General features: G+C 44.1%; 1 protein-coding gene across 1 annotated transcript in view; it reads right to left on the bottom strand.

Annotated features, from left to right (window-relative positions):
* LOC141129517 (uncharacterized) overlaps positions 1-24998 on the bottom strand; it is an 89584-nt gene that overhangs the window by 16593 nt on the left and 47993 nt on the right. The window contains exons 2-4 of the mRNA XM_073617599.1: positions 17794-18135; positions 9428-9679; positions 3288-3515 (exon numbers count right to left, since the gene is read on the bottom strand). Of these exons, the coding sequence (XP_073473700.1) occupies positions 3288-3515; positions 9428-9679; positions 17794-18135 (822 nt within the window). The remainder of the gene's footprint in view (positions 1-3287; positions 3516-9427; positions 9680-17793; positions 18136-24998) is intronic.

The raw sequence follows: 24998 nt of genomic DNA on the forward strand, positions 1-24998 counted from the left end.
CCCCACCATGGAACTTTCTAGAAGAGTATAGTATACTTGTAGTTTGTTTGTCTATACCTCGATCAATTTTGGTTTTGCCAATGATCTAAAAGTATATCTTCATAATAAGTTCTCCTCTGCTGGTGTCTTCCGTATTACCCATTGGGGAGATTTCCCCTCATTTCCTATCATGGTGACCACACAGGAAGTGAAAGGAAATCCTCCCAATATGGAGCAAGACAGCAATAAAAAACTGCCAGAAGTTCTAACTCTTCTTATCTCTGTTATAATATTTTATAAAAAGTCTTAGCTGGAATTGGACTTCATCTACAAATGTCCTGGTAGATTTTTTGGGAGAAAAATAGAACGTCTCACAATTATAAATTGTGAGATTATGAAGCAGCTCATTCTGGTGTCCTCCTCACATTATGTACTTGTATGAGGTCTTCTACTGAATGTTGGGTCTCTGTTCAAGTTTTTTATCTCTGTCCCTCTACATAAAAACTGTATTTTATATTAGGACTTGTTCTGTGGTGTGGTCAGTGGTGAAGGGTTGGTGGCCAGTGTCCAGGGTTCCCTCCTAGGTAGGGGTGACACAAGTCCAAAACCACCCAAGATACACTGCCTGAAAGATATCAAAGCTGACAGCAAATCATAGGTGTTGGAGGCATTGCCCACCCCGCAACTGCATGTATGCAATGGGCATGCTGTGGGGTGGTGTTGTATATGTTGTAATATGTTCACCGATTTATGTGGGACATTGTTGTGTGTATGTACACATGCAGTCAAAGTTGACCAGGCCAGAATAACAATGGTTGATTTGTCCAACTGAATTTTAACAGCTGAAGACTCTTTGATGTGTTAATCTTATGCAAGTCTATTTGAACATCTCAAAGGGTATTCAGGTGGTATCTGTTAATCTAATCGAATTACATATATCTAAAGGGGACTTGTTGATGTTGATATGCGGGAGTGCAAATTGGGGTGGTTCACGGCTGTTCACGGCTGGGGGTTGTTGTCTGTTTGATAGACTAAAGCTTATCAAAGTCCTAAATTGAAACGGCCAATCAAATTGCTCAGCCATTCAATATTTAGTGAATATAACACGGCATTCAGTCTATAGTTTTTGGGTGAGGCTTGTCTGTGTATGAGGTGAGGCTTGTCTGTGTATGGCTGGGAACACACAGGCCTAGGAATATGGGTCTCTGAATTATATCTCCTCTGTCGGATTTTTTTTGTCATCTGTGGACTTTGGACTTTGTTCTGTGTTGGAAGTCAATAAAGTGCATCTCTCTGGAAGAATTGGGTTGCTGCGGAAGAGTACTTACTAATTGATTATCATACCCACGATACCACTATACTATACCACAATATATATTAAATCACTACAGGTGGGGGATACCTCCACTGCCCATTATTGGCTGTCAGCTTCTCTGTGCCCTCTAAGAATTCTTCACTCAGGGAAACCAACCCTGTGGCCCCATCCATGATACACCTCTGGGTGGAATCTACAGTCAGGTCCATAAATATTGGGACATCAACACAATTCTAATCTTTTTGGCTCTATACACCACCACAATGGATTTGAAATGAAACTAACAAGATGTGCTTTAACTGCAGACTTTCAGCTTTAATTTGAGGGTATTTACATCCAAATCAGGTGAACGGTGTAGGAATTACAACAGTTTGTATATGTGCCTCCCACTTTTAAAGGGACCAAAAGTAATGGGACAATTGGCCGCTCAGCTGTTCCATGGCCAGGTGTGTGTTATTCCCTCATTATCCCATTTACAAGGAGCAGATAAAAGGTCCAGAGTTCATTTCAAGTGTGCTATTTGCATTTGGAATCTGTTGCTGTCAACTCTCAATATGAGATCCAAAGAGCTGTCACTATCAGTGAAGCAAGCCATCATTAGGCTGAAAAAACAAAACAAACCCATCAGAGAGATAGCAAAAACATTAGGTGTGGCCAAATCAACTGTTTGGAACATCCATAAAAAGAAAGAACACACCGGTGAGCTCAGCAACACCAAAAGACCCGGAAGACCAAGGAAAACAACTGTGGTGGATGACCGAAGAATTCTTTCCCTGGTGAAGAAAACACCCTTCACAACAGTTGGCCAGATGAAGAACACTCTCCAGGAGGTAGGTGTATGTGTGTCAAAGTCAACAATCAAGAGAAGACTTCACCAGAGTGAATACAGAGGGTTCACCACAAGATGTAAACCATTGGTGAGCCTCAAAAACAGGAAGGTCAGATTAGAGTTTGCCAAACAACATCTAAAAAAACCTTCACAGTTCTGGAACAACATCCTATGGACAGATGAGACCAAGACCAACTTGTACCAGAGTGATGGGAAGAGAAGAGTATGGAGAAGGAAAGGAACTGCTCATGAACCAAAGCATACCACCTCATCAGTGAAGCATGGTGGTGGTAGTGTCATGGCGTGGGCATGTATGGCTGCCAATGGAACTGGTTCTCTTGTATTTATTGATGATGTGACTGCTGACAAAAGCAGCAGGATGAATTCTGAAGTGTTTCGGGCAATATTTTCTGCTCATATTCAGCAAAATGCTTCAGAACTCATTGGACATCTCTTCACAGTGCAGATGGACAATGACCCAAAGCATACTGCGAAAGCAACCAAAGAGTTTTTTAAGGGAAAGAAGTGGAATGTTATGCAATGGCCAAGTCAATCACCTGACCTGAATCCGATTGAACATGCATTTCACTTGCTGAAGACAAAACTGAAGGGAAAATGCCCCAAGAACAAGCAGGAACTGAAGACAGTTGCAGTAGAGGCCTGGCAGAGCATCACCAGGGATGAAACCTAGCGTCTGGTGATGTCTATGCGTTCCAGAATTCAGGCTGTAATTGACTGCAAAGGATTTGCAACCAAGTATTAAAAACTGAAAGTTTGATGGATGATTGTTAAGCCGTCCCATTACTTTTGGTCCCTTAAAAAGTGGGAGGCACTTATACAAAATGTTGTAATTCCTATACCGTTCACCTGATTTGGATGTAAATACCCTCAAATTAAAGCTTAAAGTCTGTAGTTAAAGCACATCTTGTTCGTTTCATTTCAAATCCATTGTGGTGGTGTATAGAGCCAAAAAGATTAAAATTGTGTCGATGTCCCAATATTTATGGACCTGACTGTATATGGGAAGGGAAAAGGCTCTGATGGAAGCTGATCATTCTGTTATGTTATGTATTTCCTGGATTGTAATCTTTGTATCTGGAATATTTTATCTCTCGGTAAAATCTTTAGTAGTAAATTCAGCCTGGAGACATTTCTCTCATTCACCTGCACAGGAGATGTTGATGGATCTACTTAGATTATTGATCTGATTGGTGACATCACAGCGGAGGGTTCCGGAGACCGGAGGAGGAAGAGTTACCCGGCTGTGTGAGGAGACGGATCTTCCATCCAAACTCCAGGAATAACGAGGATCTGATCCTTTCACCAAACATTCGGCCACTGCGCTCCCATCCGGGAGACAGGAGGAGGTCACAGTGATGTCAGAGAGGGGGACTGGGGGAGGGGAAATCACATTATGGGAAGATTAGAAAAGCAGAAAAAAGAAAAACAGAAATGAATGAAGTATACATAGCTCCCAACTGTCCCTGATTTGGAACCATATCCCTCTGTCCCCCTCATTTGTCCCTCATTTTGGTCTGATCTATATAATTGTATATAAAATGTATTATTTAAAAAAGTATTTCCCAGAGCTAAACCTTTCATCCAAATTCTAAATTGCTGCATTTGTAAATATCAAAAGTCAATATAAAGGAATAGTAGTGGTACAAAAAAGCACTTGTGGATTTAACTAATAATTTTTTTTTTGTAGAATTATCCTTTAAGGGGGTGTGGCAGGGGGTGTGTCCTATGGCCACAGCCTTTTGCTAATAGGTGTCCCTCATTCCCATCTCAAAATGTTGATGTCTCCTCCACCATGTCTCCTCCACCATGTCTCCTCCACCATTGCTCCTCAACTGTGTCTCCTCCACTATGTCCTTTCATGTCAGGTGTCAGGAACGTGTTACCAGCCATCAGGCTAAGACCTGCTGTTATTTGCTGACAGAGAACATCCATAGGTAAGGCCCTCCTTTCAGGCTCCATTTGGCTGAATGGTACTGTCACCTACCTGTATGCAGACCCTGAGATGATGGGGAAGGTCTCTTGTACAGTTCCCATCTGAGAACCGATGGATGTTGAGACAGGGTCTACAGGGGTGAAGGAAAGGCACAAGTGTCAAGGTGTAGACACTGAGCAGGAACTTGGGGGCGCCGATATCTGAGGAATCAGACGTATAGCTGACAATGTGCTGTGGAGATGCCGAGTTCAGTTGAAGGTGGAGCCAGGTGAAAAGCCTGGTTTGGTAATAGCCATGTAGAAAGACAGCAGGATGTGAGAAGAATCAGAGTCAGGAAGAGGCAGAAGTTGGCAACAATAATGTACAAAACATATTCACTCTCAGTACCGGGATTTAGGCTCTCAGTTTAAGACTAGGCAAATCTCACCTGAGACAGCCCTGGCCTGGAAGCGATGGTGATTGGCCAGCTAATCACTGTGTTCACCTTTAAAACCCCTGTGTCAAAACACCACCAGTGCTTGTGGTAGCATACCTACCTTTGTGTGTTTGTGCTTGACCCAGCTGATGTCTTCTCTGATCTACTTGTTCTGACCCTGCTCTTCCTTGCTGCTGATTCTGTACTAGGGATGAGCCGAACACCCCCCCCCCATTCGGTTTGCACCAGAACATGCGAACAGGCAAAAAATTTGTTTGAACACACAAACACCGTTAAAGTCTATGGGACACGAACATGAATAATCAAAAGTGCTAATTTTAAAGGCTTATATGCAAGTTATTGTCATAAAAAGTGTCCCAGGGGACATGGATCAATGCAAAAAAAAGTTTTAAAACGGATGTTTTTTCGGTAGCAGTGATTTTAATAATGCTTAGAGTGAAACAATAAAAGTGTAATATCCCTTTAAATTTTGTACCTGGGGGGTGTCTATAGTATGCCTGTAAAGGGGCGCATGTTTCCCGTGTTTAGAACAGTCTGACAGCAAAATTACATTTCAAAGGAAAAAAAGTCATTTAAAACTACTCGCGGCTATTAATGAATTGCCAGTCTGACAATACACATAGAAGTTCATTGATAAAAACGGCATGGGAATTCCCCACAGGGGAACCCCGAACCAAAATTTAAAAAATGACGTGGGGGTCCCCCTAAATTCCATACCAGGCCCTTCAGGTCTGGTATGGATATTAAGGGAAACCCCGTGCCAAAATGTAAAAAAAAAAACGGCGTGGGGTCCCCCCAATAATCCATACCAGACCCTTATCTGAGCACGCAACCTGGCAGGTCACAGGAAAAGAGGGGGATGAGAGAGTGGCCCCCCCTCCTGAACCGTACCAGGCCACATGCCCTCAACATTGGGAGGGTGTTTTGGGGTAGCCCCCCAAAACACCTTGTCCCCATGTTGATGAGGACAACGGGCTCATCCCCACAACCCTGGCCGGTGGTTGTGGGGGTCTGTGGGCGGGGGGCTTATCAGAATCTGGAAGCCCCCTTTAACAAGGGGACCTCCAGATCCCGGCCCTCCCCCCTGTGTAAAATGGTAAGGATGTACAAAAGTACCCCTACCATTTCACTAAAAAACTGTCAAAAATGTTAAAAATGACAAGAGACAGTTTTTGACAATTCCTTTATTTAAATGCTTCTTCTTTCTTCTATCTTCCTTCATCTTCTGGTTCTTCTGGTTCTTCTGGCTCTTCTGGTTCTTCCTCCTGTGTTCTCATCCAGCATCTCCTCCGCGGCGTCTTCTTCCCTTCTTCTCCTCGAGCCGCTCCGCATCCATGGCATGGGGGGAGGCTCCCGCTCTTCTCTTCATCTTCTTCTCTTCATCTTCTTTTCGGGCCGCTCCGCATCCCGCTGTGTGACGCTTCTCCTCTTCTGACGGTCCTTAAATAACGGTGACACACGGTGACTTGACGGGACTTCCCTGTGGTGTCACGGGAAATGCCACAGGGAAGTCCCGTCATGTCCCCGTGCGTCAGAGGGGGGTGGGGTCACCAGGTGGCCCCGCCCCCCATTATTTAAGAACTGTCAGAAGAGGAGAAGCTTCACACACTGGGAGCCTCCCTCTATGCCAAAAGCGTCCCGAAAAGAAGATGAAGAGAAGAGCGGGAGCCTCCCTCCATGCCATGGATGCGGAGTGGCCAAGGAGAAGAAGGGAAGAAGACGCCGCGGAGGAGATGCTGGACGAGAACACTGGAGGAAGAACCAGAAGAACCAGAAGAAGAAAAAGATGAAGGAAGGTAGAAGATAGAAGATAGAAGAAAGAAGAAGCATTTAAATAAAGGAATTGTCAAAAACTGTCTCTTGTCATTTTTAACATTTTTGACAGTTTTTTAGTGAAATGGTACTTTTGTACCCCCTTACCATTTCACACAGGGGGGAAGGCCTGGATCTGGGGGTCCCTTTGTTAAAGGGGGCTTCCAGATTCCGATAAGCCCCTCTCCCGCAGACCCCCACAACCACCAGCCAGGGTTGTGGGGATGAGGCCCTTGTCCTCGTCAACATGGGGACAAGGTGTTTTGGGGGGCTACCCCAAAGCACCCTCCCAATGTTGAGGGCAGGTGGCCTGGTACGGTTCAGGAGGGGGGCTGCTCTCTCGTCCCCCCTCTTTTTCTGCGGCCTGCCAGGTTGCATGCTCGGATAAGGGTCTGGTATGGATTTGTGGGGGGACCCCACGCCGTTTTTTTTTTTTAATTTTGGCGCGGGGTTCCCCTTAATATCCATACCAGACCTGAAGGGCCTATTATGGAATTTAGGGGGACCCCCATGTCATAATTTTTTTTTAAATTTTGGTTCGGGGTTCCCCTGTGGGGAATTCCCATGCCGTTTTTATCAATGAACTTTTATGTGTATTGTCGGAAGGGCAATGCATTAATAGCTGCGAGTAGTTTTAAATGACTTTTTTTCCTTTGAAATGTCATTTTGCTGTCAGACTGTTCTAAACACGGGAAACATGCGCCCCTTTACAGGCATACTATAAACACCCCCCAGCTATAAAATTTAAAGGGATATTACACTTTTAGCATCATTAAAATCACTGCTCCCGAAAAAACTGCCATTTTTAAAACTTTTTTTGCATTGATCCATGTCCCCTGGGGCAGGACCCAGGTCCCCAAACACTTTTTATGACAATAACTTGCATATAAGCCTTTAAAATTAGCACTTTTGATTTCTCCCATAGACTTTAAAGGGTGTTCCGCAGCATTCGAATTTGCCACAAACTCCCCAAATTGTTCGCTGTTCGGCGACCTTGCGAACAGCCCATGTTTGAGTCGAACATGAGTTTGACTCAAACTCGAAGCTCATCCCTATTCTGTACCATTTGAATTTGGATTGTCACACTGACCAACTTAAAAGGCAGTTACATTTTTAATGCCAAGTAAGTCTGGGGTTGCAGGAGCTCCCCCTCAAAGAAGGCGGGTAATGTCTGTACCAGGGCAGTCCCTTTAAGACTGAGTAAATCTCACCTAAGACACCCCTGTCCGGTAAGTGATAGTGATTGGCTTAGCTGTTCCTGGTATAAAATGACACTGTGGGGGAGACACGGTGGAGGAAACAAGGTGGAGGTGACATGGTGATGGAGAACTGATAAAGGAACATGGTGGATGAGACACGGTGGAGGAGACAAAGGCAGAGAGACACATTTCTGGAACATGGTGGAAGAAGACATGATGGAGGAGACACAGTGGAGGAGACATGGTGGTAAAGGATATGCGGTGGAGGGGACTCAGTGGAGGGGACATGATCGAGGAGACACAGTGGAAATGGCAGGGGAGACACAGTGGAGGGTATATGGTGGAGGAGAAGCAGTGTAGGGGGCACAGTGAAGGAGACAAGGTGGAGGAGACATGATGGAGGAACATGGTTAAAGAGACAAACTGAAGGAGACATGAAGGAACAGACACAGTGGAGAAGATGTGGTAGAGGAGATATGATGGAGGGGACATGGTTGAGGTGATAACGTGGAGGGGACATGGTGGAGGAGACCTAATGGAGGAAACACAGTGGAGAGGACATTGTGAAGGAGATATGGTGAGGGAAATGGGTGGAGGGGACATGAAAAAAGGGGACATGGTGGGGGAGGCATGGCGGAGCTGATTTCTTAAGGGAGTAGAGCATATTCACTCTACAAGGTGGATTTTAAGTTACCTTAGTGAATGAAGTAAAGATAGGTGAAAATTTATTTTGCAAACATTATCCAATCATGTGCAAGGAAATAAAAAAAAAGACAGGATATTTCCTTACACCCATTCACTAAGATAAGTGGAAGTAACTGTACAAAGTGAAGATGCTCAACTTCTTTAGTAAATCCACCTAATGAGACACTTTATTGAATATGATGAACCCAAAGGATTGATATATCGATAGAGATCTCTACTGATTTATTTCAGACAATTAAATACAATTTCCTTTATGGATGGAGATGGTGAATTAGATGATTCTTTATAAATTTACTTTCTCTACAGATAACTTGATGACCTGAAACCTAAAGAAAATATCATTTCAATGAAGAGTGGAGATGGGGGGTGGGGTTGGTTGGTCCTATTTCCCAGATTGGATACAAAGGAGCTTTTTATTGATATAAATCTCATTTACTGGATTGCAGACAAATATATATTGTCAGGACTTTTATTCAGGGGGAACGCAGTTCCGGGAACCTCCATCACTGAATGTGTGTAATGGAAGGGATGCTGGGGAGTGCTGGAGGGTCTATTGTTGCTGTCTGCTGGGGGATCTATTGTCACGGGGATCTATTGTTTCTGGCGGGTCTTTTGTAACTGGGGAGGTTTATTGTTGCTAGTGGAGGATCTATTGTTGCTTTGGAGTCTTATGTTGCTGGGAGGGAGAGGTGTATTGTTGCTGGCTGCTGGGAGATCAATTGTTGCTGGTGGAGGTCTATTGTTACTGGGGGTATTTTGTTGTGGGGGGGTCTGTTGTTGCTGGGAGGGATCTACTGGTGAGGGAGAGTTCTACTGTTGCTGGCTGTTGGGAGATCAGTTTTTGCTGTAAAAGGTCTATTGTTGCAGGGGTGGATCTATTGTTACTGGGAGTCTATTGTTGCTGAGAATTCTATTGTTGGGAGGAGGGGTCTATTATTGCTGGGAGGGTCTATTGTTGCTGGGAGGGGTACATTGCTAGTTGGGGATCTATTGCTGCTGGGATACAAATTATAATTCATACAAATTACATGGCATCCCAAAATGATAGGTTCTGTATTCTCTAAAGGGGGAGTACTTGGGGGTGGGTAGGGGGCGGAGACAAGGGGTGACAGGTATCTACACCTGCTCTCTCAGAAAAAAAATCCCTTTATATTGTCATCTACAGACATTTCTCCATCCACTTCTGATGTCTCCTCACCTGGACAGGTGACCCCGGCTCTGCTCTCCTCCGACCGGCTGACCCCATTCTTCACAGTACAGGTGATGTTCCAGGGCCCCGGTGACCCCACAATGGCTGTAATGTTATTGGCGGATGTGGAATATCTCTCCTGGGATCCTCCAATCACAGATAGACGGATATTTGGCTTAGTCCCCGCCTCCACCCTGCAGGAGATCTCAGCGCTGCCATTCTGGGGACATGAGACATGGAGGAGCGGAACCGATACTGGAACTGAGAGAGACAATCATTTCCATTGATCAGATCCAATATATACACAGCATGCCCCTCCCCCATCCTTACCTATAATCAGGTGTGCAGACATCTTCCTGGAGACTGGAGGAGATAGATTGTGTCTGTGTGCACCCCTCCCCCAAACACTAAATCCCCCCACTAACATGACACCCATTTTCTTCAGTCATGTGACCCCCATCAGGGTTGTCACCCCACACAACTTTTATTTACTGACAAAACATTTAGAATCTACTAAAGAAGCTCATTATATTACTGACAACCTGAAATATGACAGAAACACCTATTAGAGACAACTCTTTCCTAAGAGGTGAAACCTGATTGGTTGGTGTTGGCAGAAGCTCCGCCCTCCATTGGGGATCTGTCACCCCGCCATCAATGGTCACATCTACCACATGGGGACACCGAGCAGAAGGCACAGCACAGTTCAGATCACAGCAACTTCAGGAGGGCTGAGCACTACAGATGTGAATCCACAGGGAATGGTGAGGATGGCAACAATGTAAAAAATAGTCAACCAGCGCTAATCACATAATATTGAACTAGAGCAGCTGTGGTACTGAGGATAAAACTTATCAAATCCCAAATATACAATTCATAAAAATCAGTACAGCGCATAAAAGATTCATCACTTGAAGCAATAGTATTCATAAAAAATGTCCATATTGAAGAATTTCCAATTTGTGATCCAATGGTGCGAGTGACATCCACACAAGATGAGTGACTGTAGTGAGATATACCTCCACCAACGATAACACTAGCCGCTCACCTCAGCTGGTAGACCCCTGAGTGAATCAGTCAGGTCAGAAACAGCCTTTTCCTCACAGGGAAGTAAACAGAAGCAGGTACACTTGTGGCCGGTCAAATATCAATCTTTGTAGAGCTCGCAGTGATCACATGTAATAAAATAAAGAACATCTAGTGCTCTCTGTATGTTGCATAAAAGTTTTAATGTAATAATAGTAGGAAAACTTACAAACGTAGCACTGTTCCCCAGTGCGGAGGATAAAAAGCCTAATGGGATGATCCACGGAGATCAGCGAGCGAGACGCGGGTGACGTCACGATCCTAGTCACGTGATGTGTTCCGTACGCGTTACGTCCCTTGTAATGGGCGGGACTTCTTCAGCGGCGACGGCATGACGTGATCCACCCGCTATAAATATAACTCAGCTGATCGGAACAGCCAATGGCCTTAGTGTGTACTAAACACCATGGTAACCCATATACGGAAACGAAAGCAATGGTTCTTATGACAGAACAGCAAAGGGGTCAGCATTAGCGATAATATAAACAAACGCAACTAAACCCATAGTAACTTTGTAGGTGTAATGTCACTATAAATGGCTAATATATATATAAAACACCATCCATATAGGATGTCTATTTTTGTGAAACAACCCGCGTACTAGCTCGATTCCGTGGAACATCCTAGTGCATTACATAATAATACTGGATTAAAATTCAAGACATAATTATATTCAAACATAAAACTCAAATGAATTATCGGTCAGAGATAAAACAATTGACGTCAAACTCGACGTTCAAGCCTCTAGGTAAAAGAACCTTGGTCTCGTGAATCCAATGGGATTCCCTACGACTAAGTTGGCAAAGAAAATTTCCTCCCCTCCAATGTTTATTGACTTTTTCGATGCCCCAGAATTTTAATCCTCTGGGATTTTGACCACGTACTAATTTGAAATGTTTGGAAACAGTATGAGCTTTTAATCCTTTTTTAATGTTATTGACGTGTTCACCTAGATGAACATGGAGGGGCCTGGAGGTCCTTCCGATGTATTGGAGGCCACATCCACACTCCAACATGTAGACGACCCCAACTGTCGTACAGGTGATCAATTGATCAATTTTATATTCCTTGCCAGTGGAAGTGGCAGTAAACTGTTTCTGTTTTTTATTGTTGCATTTGGAATGTCTGCAGGCTGCGCAACGCCCACAGGCATAAAAACCTGAAAGAAAAGAGAACAGTCTATTGTCTGTTTGTATGGGGGGGATCTACCACTCCAGGTGCTAGACGGTCCCTTAAGGACGGAGCTTTTTTGTAAATGAAAGACGGGCGTGGTGGCAGCAGGGGACCCAGCACACGATCTTGCTTCAGGATCGACCAGTTCTTCGCAACCAACTTCTCAAATTGTTTGTGTTGGACATTGTAATTAAGTATCATCTTAAAGTTGGGAGTGCTAACACTGGTATCCCTGACTTTATTGGAGACCAACTCAGACCTGTCCATAGCTAAAACTTTTTCCATATCACTCTTTAAAACTTGTTTATCATAACCTTTTTCATGGAATTTAGAAGTAAGCAACATAGATTGAGTGATTTAATCACTATCATATGTGCAATTTCGTCTGAGTCTCACAAATTGTCCCCTAGGAATGTTACATAGCCATGATTTGTGATGGCAGCTCTCCAATGGGATAAAAGAATTACGATCTGTAGGTTTAAGATAATTACACAATCCAAACTTATCGTTATCCTTCCGGATCTCCAAGTCTAAGAACACTATTTTTTCTTCGCTAAAGTTCCAGGTAAGCTGAATATTTTTGGTATTAGCATCAAGTGTTTGCACAAAGGTATCTAAACTGGATTGATCGCCCTCCCAGATCATTATCAGGTCGTCTATGTACCGTTTGTAACAAACTAGTTCTGGGGGACGGTGCTTGAACACTACATCTTCCTCCCAGTGGGCCATAAATAAGTTGGCCACACTGGGAGCAAAGCGGGCGCCCATCGCAACGCCCCTCTTTTGTAAATAAAATTGACGATTAAACCAAAAATAATTCTTAGCTAGACAAAAACGCAAGCACTTTAAAAGAAAATTCTTGTGTCTAATTGAGAGGTCAGAAAACCTGGATAGAGCCCATTGGACCGAGGACAAAGCATCCTCATGTCCAATAATGGTGTAAAGGGACCCTACGTCCGCTGTCACCAAGATACTTGAGGAAGAGCATCTAGTTGATTCGATAATTTGAATAATATGTTTCGTGTCTTTCAGAAATGCTTCAGTTTTATTCACTAGCGATTGAAGGAAATGATCGATGTATTGACCAACCCTAGAGGAAATGGAATCTATGCCATTGACTATGGGCCTTCCAGGGGGATTAACACTATCCTTATGGATTTTCGGAAGGCAATAAATAATTGGAGTTCTACAAAATAAGGGGTCCAAATAGGACGCCTCCTTTTTTGTCAGAATCCCATGTGTCTTCCCCTCCTCTATTAGCCAGTGTAGTTCGTCTTTATACATCAACATAGGGTCCTTATTGAGAATCTGATAAGTGTCTGGATCATTTAACAGTCTGTGTAATTCTGTCAGATACTTTGATTTATCTAAAATGACCAGGCCACCACCTTTGTCTGCCGGGCGTATTATAATGTCATTCCTAGCCTCCAGAGCTTTCATGCCCTGCCTGATATACTGTGGGTCCATTACCTTTCTTACTTTCATCCTGTCCAAATCATTGAATAGCATATTTTTGAACACCTCAAGGTACGTGTTATTAGGGTTCAAAGGATTGAAAGTAGATTTATTCCTTAAACCGGAATGTGAATCTTTTACAGTAACGAGTGGTCTAGTGGGGTTTGACAAAAAATATTTTTTCATTTTAAGGTTTCTGACAAATTTGTGAATACTCACATAAGTTTGAAATTTGTTCATATTTTGGATGGGAGCAAATTTGAGCCCTCTATCGAGGACCCTCATCTCGTTTTCATTCAAGGGACAACTGCTCAAATTATAAATTCCAGAGCCTAATGGGGCTTTTTCTTTTTGTAATCTCCTACCCCCTCTCCTTCTTCTCTCTCTTTTTTCTTTTTCTGGGGTGGCCTTTTGTTTGTGGAGATGGTTGCGGTTGATGTTTCCACCATTCCATTTGGTTGGTCTGGTGCATCGGTGCTCCCCTCCCCGGCCCGCTCTGAGCCCCTGAAAAATCCCCTCCCTCATTAGAGTTATGATGTTGTATCGGGGTGAACCCCACTAGACCACTCGTTACTGTAAAAGGTTCACATTCCGGTTTAAGGAATAAATCTATTTTCAATCCTTTGAACCCTGATAACAAGTACCTTGAGGTGTTCAAAAATATGCTATTCAATGATTTGGACAGGATGAAAGTAAGAAAGGTAATGGTGGTGGCCTGGTCATTTTAGATAAATCTAAGTATCTGACAGAATTACACAGACTGTTAAATGATCCAGACACTTATCAGATTCTCAATAAGGACCCTATGTTGATGTATAAAGACGAACTACACTAGCTAATAGAGGAGGGGAAGACACATGGGATTCTGACAAAAAAGGAGGTGTCCTATTTGGACCCCTTATTTTGTAGAACTCCAATTATTTATTGCCTTCGGAAAATCCATAAGGATAGTGTTAATCCCCCTGGAAGGCCCATAGTCAATGGCATAGATTCCATTTCCTCTAGGGTTGGTCAATACATCGATCATTTCCTTCAATCGCTAGTGAATAAAACTGAAGCATTTCTGAAAGACACGAAACATATTATTCAAATTATCGAATCAACTAGATGCTCTTCCTCAAGTATCTTGGTGACAGCAGACGTAGGGTCCCTTTACACCATTATTGGACATGAGGATGCTTTGTCCTCGGTCCAATGGGCTCTATCCAGGTTTTCTGACCTCTCAATTAGACACAAGAATTTTCTTTTAAAGTGCTTGCGTTTTTGTCTAGCTAAGAATTATTTTTGGTTTAGTCGTCAATTTTATTTACAAAAGAGGGGCGTTGCGATGGGCGCCCGCTTTGCTCCCAGTGTGGCCAACTTATTTATGGCCCACTGGGAGGAAGATGTAATGTTCAAGCACCGTCCCCCAGAACTAGTTTGTTACAAACGGTACATAGACGACCTGATAATGATCTGGGAGGGCGATCAATCCAATCTAGATACCTTTGTGCAAACACTTGATGCTAATACCAAAAATATTCAGCTTACCTGGAACTTTAGCGAAGAAAAAATAGTGTTCTTAGACTTGGAGATCCGGAAGGATAAACGATAAGTTTGGATTGTTTAATTATCTTAAACCTACAGATCGTAATTCTTTTATCCCATTGGAGAGCTGCCATCACAAATCATGGCTATGTAACATTCCTAGGGGACAATTTGTGAGACTCAGACGAAATTGCACATATGATAGTGATTAAATCACTCAATCTATGTTGCTTACTTCTAAATTCCATGAAAAAGGTTATGATAAACAAGTTTTAAAGAGCGATATGGAAAAAGTTTTAGCTATGGACAGGTCTGAGTTGGTCTCCAATAAAGTCAGGGATACCAGTGTCAATGCTCCCAACTTTAAGATGATACTTAATTACAATGTCCAACACAAACAATTTGAGAAGTTGGTTGCGAAGAACTGGTCGATCCTGAAGCAAGATCGTGTGCTGGGTCCCCTGCTGCCACCACGCCCGTCTTTCATTTACAAAAGAGCTCCGTTCTTAAGGGACCGTCTAGCACCTGGAGTGGTATATCCCCCCATACAAACAGACAATAGACTGTTCTCTTTTCTTTCAGGTTTTTATGCCTGTGGGCGTTGCACAGCCTGCAGACATTCCAAATGCAACAATAAAAAACGGAAACAGTTTACTGCCACTTCCACTGGCAAGGAATATAAAATTGATCAATTGATCACCTGTACGACAGTTGGGGTCGTCTACATGTTGGAGTGTGGATGTGGCCTCCAATACATCGGAAGGACCTCCAGGCCCCTCCATGTTCATCTAGGTGAACACGTCAATAACATTAAAAAAGGATTAAAAGCTCATAATGTTTCCAAACATTTCAAATTAGTACGTGGTCAAAATCCCAGAGGATTAAAATTCTGGGGCATCGAAAAAGTCAATAAACATTGGAGGGGAGGAAATTTTCTTCGCCAACTTAGTCGTAGGGAATCCCATTGGATTCACGAGACCAAGGTTCTTTTACCTAGAGGCTTGAACGTCGAGTTTGACGTCAATTGTTTTATCTCTGACCGATAATTCATTTGAGTTTTATGTTTGAATATAATTATGTCTTGAATTTTAATCCAGTATTATTATGTAATGCACTAGGATGTTCCACGGAATCGAGCTAGTACGCGGGTTGTTTCACAAAAATAGACATCCTATATGGATGGTGTTTTATATATATATTAGCCATTTATAGTGACATTACACCTACAAAGTTACTATGGGTTTAGTTGCGTTTGTTTATATTATCGCTAATGCTGACCCCTTTGCTGTTCTGTCATAAGAACCATTGCTTTCGTTTCCGTATATGGGTTACCATGGTGTTTAGTACACACTAAGGCCCATTGGCTGTTCCGATCAGCTGAGTTATATTTATAGCGGGTGGATCACGTCATGCCGTCGCCGCTGAAGAAGTCCCGCCCATTACAAGGGACGTAACGCGTACGGAACACATCACGTGACTAGGATCGGGACGTCACCCGCGTCTCGCTCGCTGATCTCCGTGGATCATCCCATTAGGCTTTTTATCCTCCGCACTGGGGAACAGTGCTACGTTTGTAAGTTTTCCTACTATTATTACATTAAAACTTTCATGCAACATACAGAGAGCACTAGATGTTCTTTATTTTATTACATGTGATCACTGCGAGCTCTACAAAGATTGATATTTGACCGGCCACAAGTGTACCTGCTTCTGTTTACTTCCCTGTGAGGAAAAGGCTGTTTCTGACCTGACTGATTCACACAGGGGTCCACCAGCTGAGGTGAGCGGCTAGTGTTATCGTTGGTGGAGGTATATCTCACTACAGTCACTCATCTTGTGTGGATGTCACTCACACCATTGGATCACAAATTGGAAATTCTTCAATATAGACATTTTTTATTAATACTATTGCTTCAAGTGATGAATCTTTTATGCGCTGTACTGCTTTCTTATGAATGGTGAGGATGGGGCAGTAATCAGAGGACATTGTACATACGTCTCTCCCAGATCTTCTACTATATAATGTATGGATAGAAAGACACAGGGAGGACACTGCTAGGACTGGGGGTGGGGGTTGGATGGACTTACCTTCTACATGGACGGTGTATAGAAAGACACGGAGTGGGGAGGACACTGCTAGGACTGGGGGTGGGGGTTGGATGGACTTACCTTCTACATGGATGGTGTATATAAAGACAAGGAGCGGGGAGGACACTGCTAGGACTGGGGGTGGGGGTTGGATGGACTTACCTTCTACATGGACGGTGTATATAAAGACACGGAGCAGGGAGGACACTGCTAGGACTGGGGGTGGGGGTTGGATGGACTTACCTTCTACATGGATGGTGTATATAAAGACACGGAGCGGGGAGGACACTGCTAGGACTGGGGGTGGGGGTTGGATGGACTTACCTTCTACATGGACGATGTATATAAAGACACGGAGCGGGGAGGACACTGCTAGGACTGGGGGTGGGGGTTGGATGGACTTACCTTCTACATGGACGGTGTATATAAAGACACGGATCGGGGAGGACACTGCTAGGACTGGGGGTGGGGATTGGATGGACTTACCTTCTACATGGACGGTGTATATAAAGACACGGAGCGGGGAGGACACTGCTAGGACTGGGGGTGGGGGTTGGGTGGACTTACCTTCTACATGGACGATGTATATAAAGACACGGAGCGGGGAGGACACTGCTAGGACTGGGGGTGGGGGTTGGATGGACTTACCTTCTACATGGACGGTGTATATAAAGACACGGAGCGGGGAGGACACTGTTGGGCTGGGGGTGGGGGTTGGATGGACTTACCTTCTACATGGATGGTGTATATAAAGACACGGATCGGGGAGGACACTGCTAGGACTGGGGGTGGGGGTTGGATGGACTTACCTTCTACATGGATGGTGTATTTAAAGACATGGAGCGGGGAGGACACTGCTAGGACTGGGGGTGGGGGTTGGATGGACTTACCTTCTACATGGACGATGTATATAAAGACACGGAGCGGGGAGGACACTGCTAGGACTGGGGGTGGGGGTTGGATGGACTTACCTTCTACATGGACGGTGTATATAAAGACACGGAGCGGGGAGGACACTGCTAGGACTGGGGGTTGGATGGACTTACCTTCTACATGGACGATGTAATAATCGCTCTGTATATGGTGTCCTGTAGAGTTGTGTATAATCACACCATATCTCCCATCATTCTCCAGAGTCACATTGGATATGATCAGACTTCCATTCTCTGATATCCTCATATTGGAGAATAATTTATTCTCAAATTTCCTCAGTGTACATTCCCTGTGTGTAAGTATTATGGTGCCACTGCGTCTGGTTGGGACTTCATAACTCCATTGAATCCGGTCACATCTCCCTCTATCTGGATGGTTGAGGGTGAGATGACGTCTGATGGGGAGGAGAAGGTCAGATCCCGGCCGGGTGAATATTTCCTCCTGAATACCATTTCCTGTACAGACAGAATACAGATCCCAGTCAGGTCACAGTGTACGCTCCCCTCCCCCCTCATATAACACACATTGATGTAGAACCATCTGGAATCTCATGAGACTAATGAATAAAAAATCTGGATCGGGGAGGGGCTTGTTGTCTAGTACCCAGGAGCTGCAATGGGCACCAGGCCCGCCTCCTATCCCTCCTTTTCCGCCCTCTGGGTGTGGGGGATTGAGCGGGCTGGTGTTCTCATGCACTTCGGCGCCACACATGAGGACCACATGTGTGACGTCATTCTTCTGCGTCACTGTGCTGGCGTGCTTTCCGCCATCTTGGCTGATTCATGTGTGGGGGCGGTTCTTGGCTACAATTCCTTGGCGGTGGACTCCTCCCACTATTTATCATGCCAGCGTGACGCTGGGAGAGGCCTGGGGGGGAGACATGTGAAGGACGGAAACATTTGTTTTGTTTCGATTCATTATTTACATAAATTAGTTTAATCCGTTTAATTCGTTTTCAGAATTTGCTTTGTTTATTCAAATCAATTCAAATTTTCTAATTCAAATTCGGATCGATTCAAAAAGTTTTTTCAAATCAATTTCAAATAGTATTCAAATTTGAAAAGTTTTCAAATTCAAATTCTTTTCCAATTTCCAAAGAAAAAAATAGAATAGAAAATAAAGGAATAGAATAGAAAATAAAATAATAGAATATAATAAAGTAAAACAGAACAAAATAGGATAGAACAGAATAGAATAGAATGGAATAGAATAAAGAATAGTATTAAATAGAAACATTCTGAAATTCGAATAGATTAGAAAAGAATAGAGTAGAATAAAATATTCTATTTTTTTCTATTTTATTATTTTCTATTCTATTCTTTTATTTTCTATTCAAATTCTATTTGAAATTCAAATTTTGGAAGATGGTTATATTCTATGTTATTCTATTTGTTTATATGTTATTCTAGTTTATTCTGTTCTTTTATTTTCTATTCTATTTTGTTGTGTTTTACGCTATTATGTTCTATTCTTTTATTTTCTGTTATATTCTTTTATATTCTATTTTTTTTTCTATTCTATTCCTTTATTTTCTATTCTATTTTATTCTCTTTGGAAATGTGAAAATGATTAAAAATTTGAAAATGATTCAAATTCAAATTTCATCCAAATTTTTTTTTGTTATTTCAGAATCGTTTAAACACTAGAGGACCAGCCGCCTCAGTTATACTGCGGCAGGTTGGCTCTCCTAGACAAATTGGCGTAGTTATATGTTGGCTGCTTTAAGACCACTAGGAAGTGTGCACATGCCCGCGGTGCAACGACGGTGCCCGGTGGCCACGATGTCCACCAGACATCTGCAATCACTCCGGAGGGAGAGACAGAATGGAAATCTGTCAATGTAAACAGAGAGATCTCCGTTCTGTCAGGAGAGAAGAGACAGATCTGCTGTTCATGCTAAGTATGAACAACGATCAGTCTCCTCCTCCAGTCAGTCCCACAGTTAGAATCACTCCCTAGGACACACTTAACCCCTTGATCACCCCCTGGTATTAACCCCTTCCCTGCCAGTGATATTTATACAGTAATCAGTGGCTATTTTTACCTCTGATCGCTGTATAAATGTCATTGGTCCCAAAAAAGTGTCAAAAGTGTCCGATCTGTCCGCCGCAATGTCGCAGTCCCAAAATCGGGGGTTTGACTTCATTGTACAATCTTTTGTCCTATTTTTGATTATGGATCCAATTATAACTTCTACCATATCATTTGTTGAAAGGTAGTCTCATCATTGGTTCATATTTCTCCTTTTAGACGCTCCCTGTTGCTATCTTGGGTTCCTCCAAACTGCAACTATACATCTACTTTGATGCCTTAATTGGATTATAATATCTGGGGGCTCCTTTTCATGTTTAAAGGCCAATACAGACTATATGGATGTCGGATTTTGCACCATAATATTTTTTGGCACGTAAGTTTTGGCATATCCCTGGGAGGGCCATACAAACCTGTCAGTCCTGTAAAGCATTTGAATTGTTGTTTATAAATAAAATGTTTTGTACTGATATTATGTTTTTGTAATTCTAGAAATGGCAAATTGTCCCTGATGAAGACTATAATTTTTATATTCTCGAAACACGTCGGACTGTCATTGCCATAACTGTTAATTACCATTTATGATTTAGTTATTTCTTTTTTGTATGATATATGTTTTTTGTTGTGATCAATCTTTTTAAAAAATGTTGTACTTTACATAAATTCTACGTTTAACGTACTTTTCTATTAAGAATTTCCTTCAAATTTATTTTGAATTGCCTTTAAAATCCCATCACTGAGGTTCAGCCTTTTTGTAAGTAGGAGTCATTTGTAAGTCGGATGTTTGAAAATAGGGGACCGCCTGTATATACTATACGGCCTGCCCCTATATACTCTGCGGAAAATTGGGCCTTAGGTGTTGGTGGTACCAGAATACTGTAAGTCCTCACAGTTACTCTTGGTGGACGCTGGAACGGGCCCTGCCATGAAATATTAGATCAAAGATTGTAATTACGTGCCTCTGTTAAACAGGGGCAGAAAAATGGGCCTTAGGCAGTGGTGGTGGTGCCCTGAACAGAAAATATTCTTAGAAGCTATCATCATGAAAATTGAGGAGGAATAGGATAGTCACTCAGCATATACAGTCTTCACAGGATCCCACATCCATTGAAAAATTAATTGGTTACATCAGCATCAGGTGCTTGGTAGCTGGTTATCCAAGACTGATTCATTTTTATGAATATGAGCCGATCAACAGAGTCTGTGGAAAGGCGCACTCTGTGATTGGTTACAAAGCCTCCAGCAGCACTGAATGTGCGTTCAGAAAGAACGCTGGATGCAGGACAGGCCAGTAGCTCAATTGCATATTGAGCAAGCTCTGGCCAGTGGTCCATCCTCAAGACCCAGTAACCCAGAGGATTTTCGGTGGGAAAGGTGTCCAAGTCTGATCTTGCCCCTAGGTATTCCTGCACAATGTAAAACAGACGCTGGCGATGGTTGCTGGAACCGATCATACCTTGGGGCTGCGGACTAAAAAACTGTCTGAACGCATCGGTCAGATGGCCACCTTCTCCACCGCTCTTTGACTGACCGAAGCCTCAGCGACACGTTGTCCAGGAACAGGAGTTTGTAACCATTTACACCTCATTTAAAGTCCCGTGGGCGACCTTTATTTTCTTTTTCTTTGATATTAGGGATGGAGGTGTTTTATGTTAGGGGTCAGCTTTCAGATTTCCTTTGCAATTTGTACCCAGGTGGAAGACACCATAATGCCCTTTATCTGATGCTGGTCCTAGATCTCATATGGGTTACAGTGATATTGTCATTTTTGAATGACATGCTGGTATATATTTTTTACTATTATCATATTTATGCTGACCATGTACCTGCAGGACCTAGCTCCTCCACTGCGCCCCTGTTGGGCCGGGCGGTCTGGTTTATCCTCTGGGAGCTGCGATGCACAAATGGGGATTCATTTCCCCAGCTGTCCCCATCTCTCTGGTCTTCCGGAGGGGCGGGGCCACCAGTGCATCGGCGTCATGCCTCTCCACGCCCACTTGGGGAAGCCCGCAATCCAGCGGTATTCCCCTCCCTGATGGGCGGGACGTGTCATCTAGGCGGTGGCCAGGGATCGCGGGCGCCTGCCTCTGTGAGGCGAGCGCGTTGCGATCCCCTCTGCCCCGGCCTACGCATGACGCTAGGGGCGGAGAACTCGGCGGATGTCCGGGTATAAGGATGGGTGGTATCAGCATGGCAAACTTTTCCGCTATCACTCTTCTCCAACACTCAGCTGGGACACTTCACTACATCGGTAGGCACTTTGTTTTTAGCTTCACATGTATACTTTGAATCCCCAGTGTACTTATCTCCACATGCTCACTTCAGTGTGTCTGATTTACCCCCCAGATCCACACTTCTTTCACTTCCCTCTTCCTTTCACATGGAACCACTAGTAGTTCAGTTTATTTTACCACCAATATCTTGTCTCCCTATCTCACTGTGTTTCATCTCCTTTCACTTCCCCACTTTCCCTCTCTTCTCTCCCTCTTGGTCTTGTTCCCCCTTTTTTTTTTTTTTTTTCTTTTCATTTCTTTTCTTCTTTTTTCTATTTTCTCTTTTTCTTCTTTCTGTTCTTCCTCACTTCACTTCCTCACTTTACCTTCTCCTGTCTTTTCTCTCTCTTTTCTCATTCACTCCCCCACCCTGTACCCTCCTTTTTCTCTTTTGCTCTGCGGGACACCTCGGGCTTATCCAACTTCATATCTCTATGACAATACCAATGCCACCATTTAGGACAGTACTAACGCCATTACTTTAGACCTTTGTTCATCATTATATTCTGTACTTGATGCTATGATACTTTATACTTTCAAGACCTAAAATCTTATATTATAATACATTTATTTTCACACAGTGAGTTGCCCTGCAGGACATATGGGAACAATTTGGGTCCACGCTCTTTTCTCTTCTCTCTTTTTCTATTGCCATGCTGCCCCCCAAGTCCGGCCTCATTCCTCTGGCTGGGTCCTCGGTCTCTTCAGCTCCCGGGGGAGACACCTTCTGCCGACACCTTCGTGTCTGGAGCCTTGGTCTTATAGGTAAGTCTGGGATGATCGGTTCTGGCTTCTTGCTTTCATCCAATCATAACCGATACTTTAATTATACTTTAACCTGTTTTTACAGACAGCAGATATGCACATCAGCCCCTGATGAAGCGAGGAAAGCTCGCGAAACGCGTCGGGTTAGAGATGTACTATGCATACCTGTACTACATGTATTACTATTATATTATGGCTGTGTTTTAGGATTACTATGCATTGTTGCTGTTTTATGAACCTTTCACCCATACCCATGTCCTATTATGGATTATGTTGTTTTCAATAAAATATTTGTACTGTAATACCTGTCTACCCTTTGATCACCATTTACACCTCATTTAAAGTCCCGTGGGGGAGACCATGCAGCATAGGTTTGCTGAGGCATTCGGTCCGGAGTCCTCTAGGTCACTAAGGACGACATGATCCGCAGCCACCTCCTCCCAGCCATGTACAAGTCCATGGGTTTCTTGGGACTGTAAATGATCCCTTAAAAACTGCTGCTGATGCTGAGTGCCAGGCTCCACCTCCATGCTGACACAATCCTCCTCCTCCTCCTTGTCCTCTTCCTGTGTGATGGGCGGGCACGCAGGAACACTGTCTGGATAAAGGGGGCCTTGAGAGCTAAGGAAGAGGCCATGGAGGAAGAAGAAGAGGAGGGGATGGAGGTGAGATTTGTGGCAGAATCACCACTAGTAGAATTTTGGAGGCGTAGTGGCGGAACAACCTCCAACACTACTGCACCTTGTCCTGCATCCTTCCCAGCTGCCAGCAGAGTCACCCAATGCGCCGTGAAACTTAGGTAACGTCCCTGTCCATGCCTGCAGGACCATGAGTCAGCGGTAATATGCACCTTACCGCTGACCGCCCTTTCCAGCGAGGCCAAGACATTGCCTTCCACATGCCGGTAGAGAGCTGGAATTCCCTTCCGTGAGAAAAAGTGGCGTTTGGGAACCTGCCACTGAGGAACCGCACATTCCACAAACTCACGGAAGGGGGCAGAGTCTACTAACTGAAAAGGCAGCAGTTGAAGTGCTGGCAATTTAGCCAAGCTAGCATTCAACTGCTGGGCATGTGGATGGCTGGGAGTGAACTTCTTTCGGCAGTGCAGCAGCTGGGGCAGAGATATTTGCCTGGTACAATCTGACGTCGGTCTACCGATAGCAGATTGGCCGCAAGTACTTGACTGTGACACACCTAATTCTGCACCTTCATTTCTGTCAGTGCAGGTTTCAGAGAGGACTGAAGGTATAGTGGGGTTGGAGATCCCAGCTGATGAGGAGCAAGGAGAGGTTCACTTTGTTCTTTGGTGTGGGTCTTTTAGGTACGCTTGCCAACGAACTGCATAGCAGGTTGACATATGTCTGGTCAAGCATGTGGCGCCCAAGCGGGTGATGTTTTCACCATGCGAGATACGCTTGAGACATATGTTGCAAATAGCAGCGGTGCGATCTGATGCACTTGTCCCAAAAAAGGCCCACACCAAAGAACTTTTGGAATAACACGCAGAGACACCAGCGCCCTGCACATGCGGAGCTCTGCGGTGTGATGCAGTCAGTGTGCTGCCCTTAAGCTGGCCCCTGGAGGGCATCCTGCCTCATTGGAATTGTGCCACCTCCTCCTATCAGGCACCCATGTGGAGTCAGTGACCTCATCATCCCCTCCCTCCTTATCACTGGAGCAAACCTGGCAGTATGCTGCAGCTGGGGGAACATGACTGCCATATTGCTGTCCTTCTTGGGTACCCTCTCACTCTGGACTCACGTTACTGCCTTCCTCTAGCTGGGCATCCTTCTGGAGCATGTACCCAACACTGTGGTCAAACAGTTCGGGGGACTCCTCAGGAAAACATGGTGGGGCTAGGGAAGGAGTGACTGATGCCATTGAGCCGAGGGAAGAGGCCACGTTGGCAGCTGCTTTGCCAAAGTACCCTGAGCCTGGGTTAGTGAGGATGAGGAGGATGAGGACGGCTTGGTCATCCACTCTACCAAGTCTTCCACATGTTGCGGCTCAACACGGCCAGCTGGCGAAAAAAAGGACAAGCGTGTCCCACGGCCACGTGCTGATGAGGATGCACCGTCTCCACGACCAGCACTGTTGCCTCTAGACACAGAGCCTGCTTGCCCTCTTTTATTGGCTTGTGACTGTCTGCCTCTCCTTGTTGGCCTTCCAGACATACTAATGGCCTGCAGTGAGATGTAGCTGCACAAAGCTGGGATGTATATATACTGATACTGCAGCTAGCAGAATTA

Source organism: Aquarana catesbeiana, linkage group LG02 (assembly GCF_042186555.1).
Source record: "Aquarana catesbeiana isolate 2022-GZ linkage group LG02, ASM4218655v1, whole genome shotgun sequence".
NCBI classification, from domain to species: Eukaryota; Metazoa; Chordata; class Amphibia; order Anura; family Ranidae; genus Aquarana; species Aquarana catesbeiana.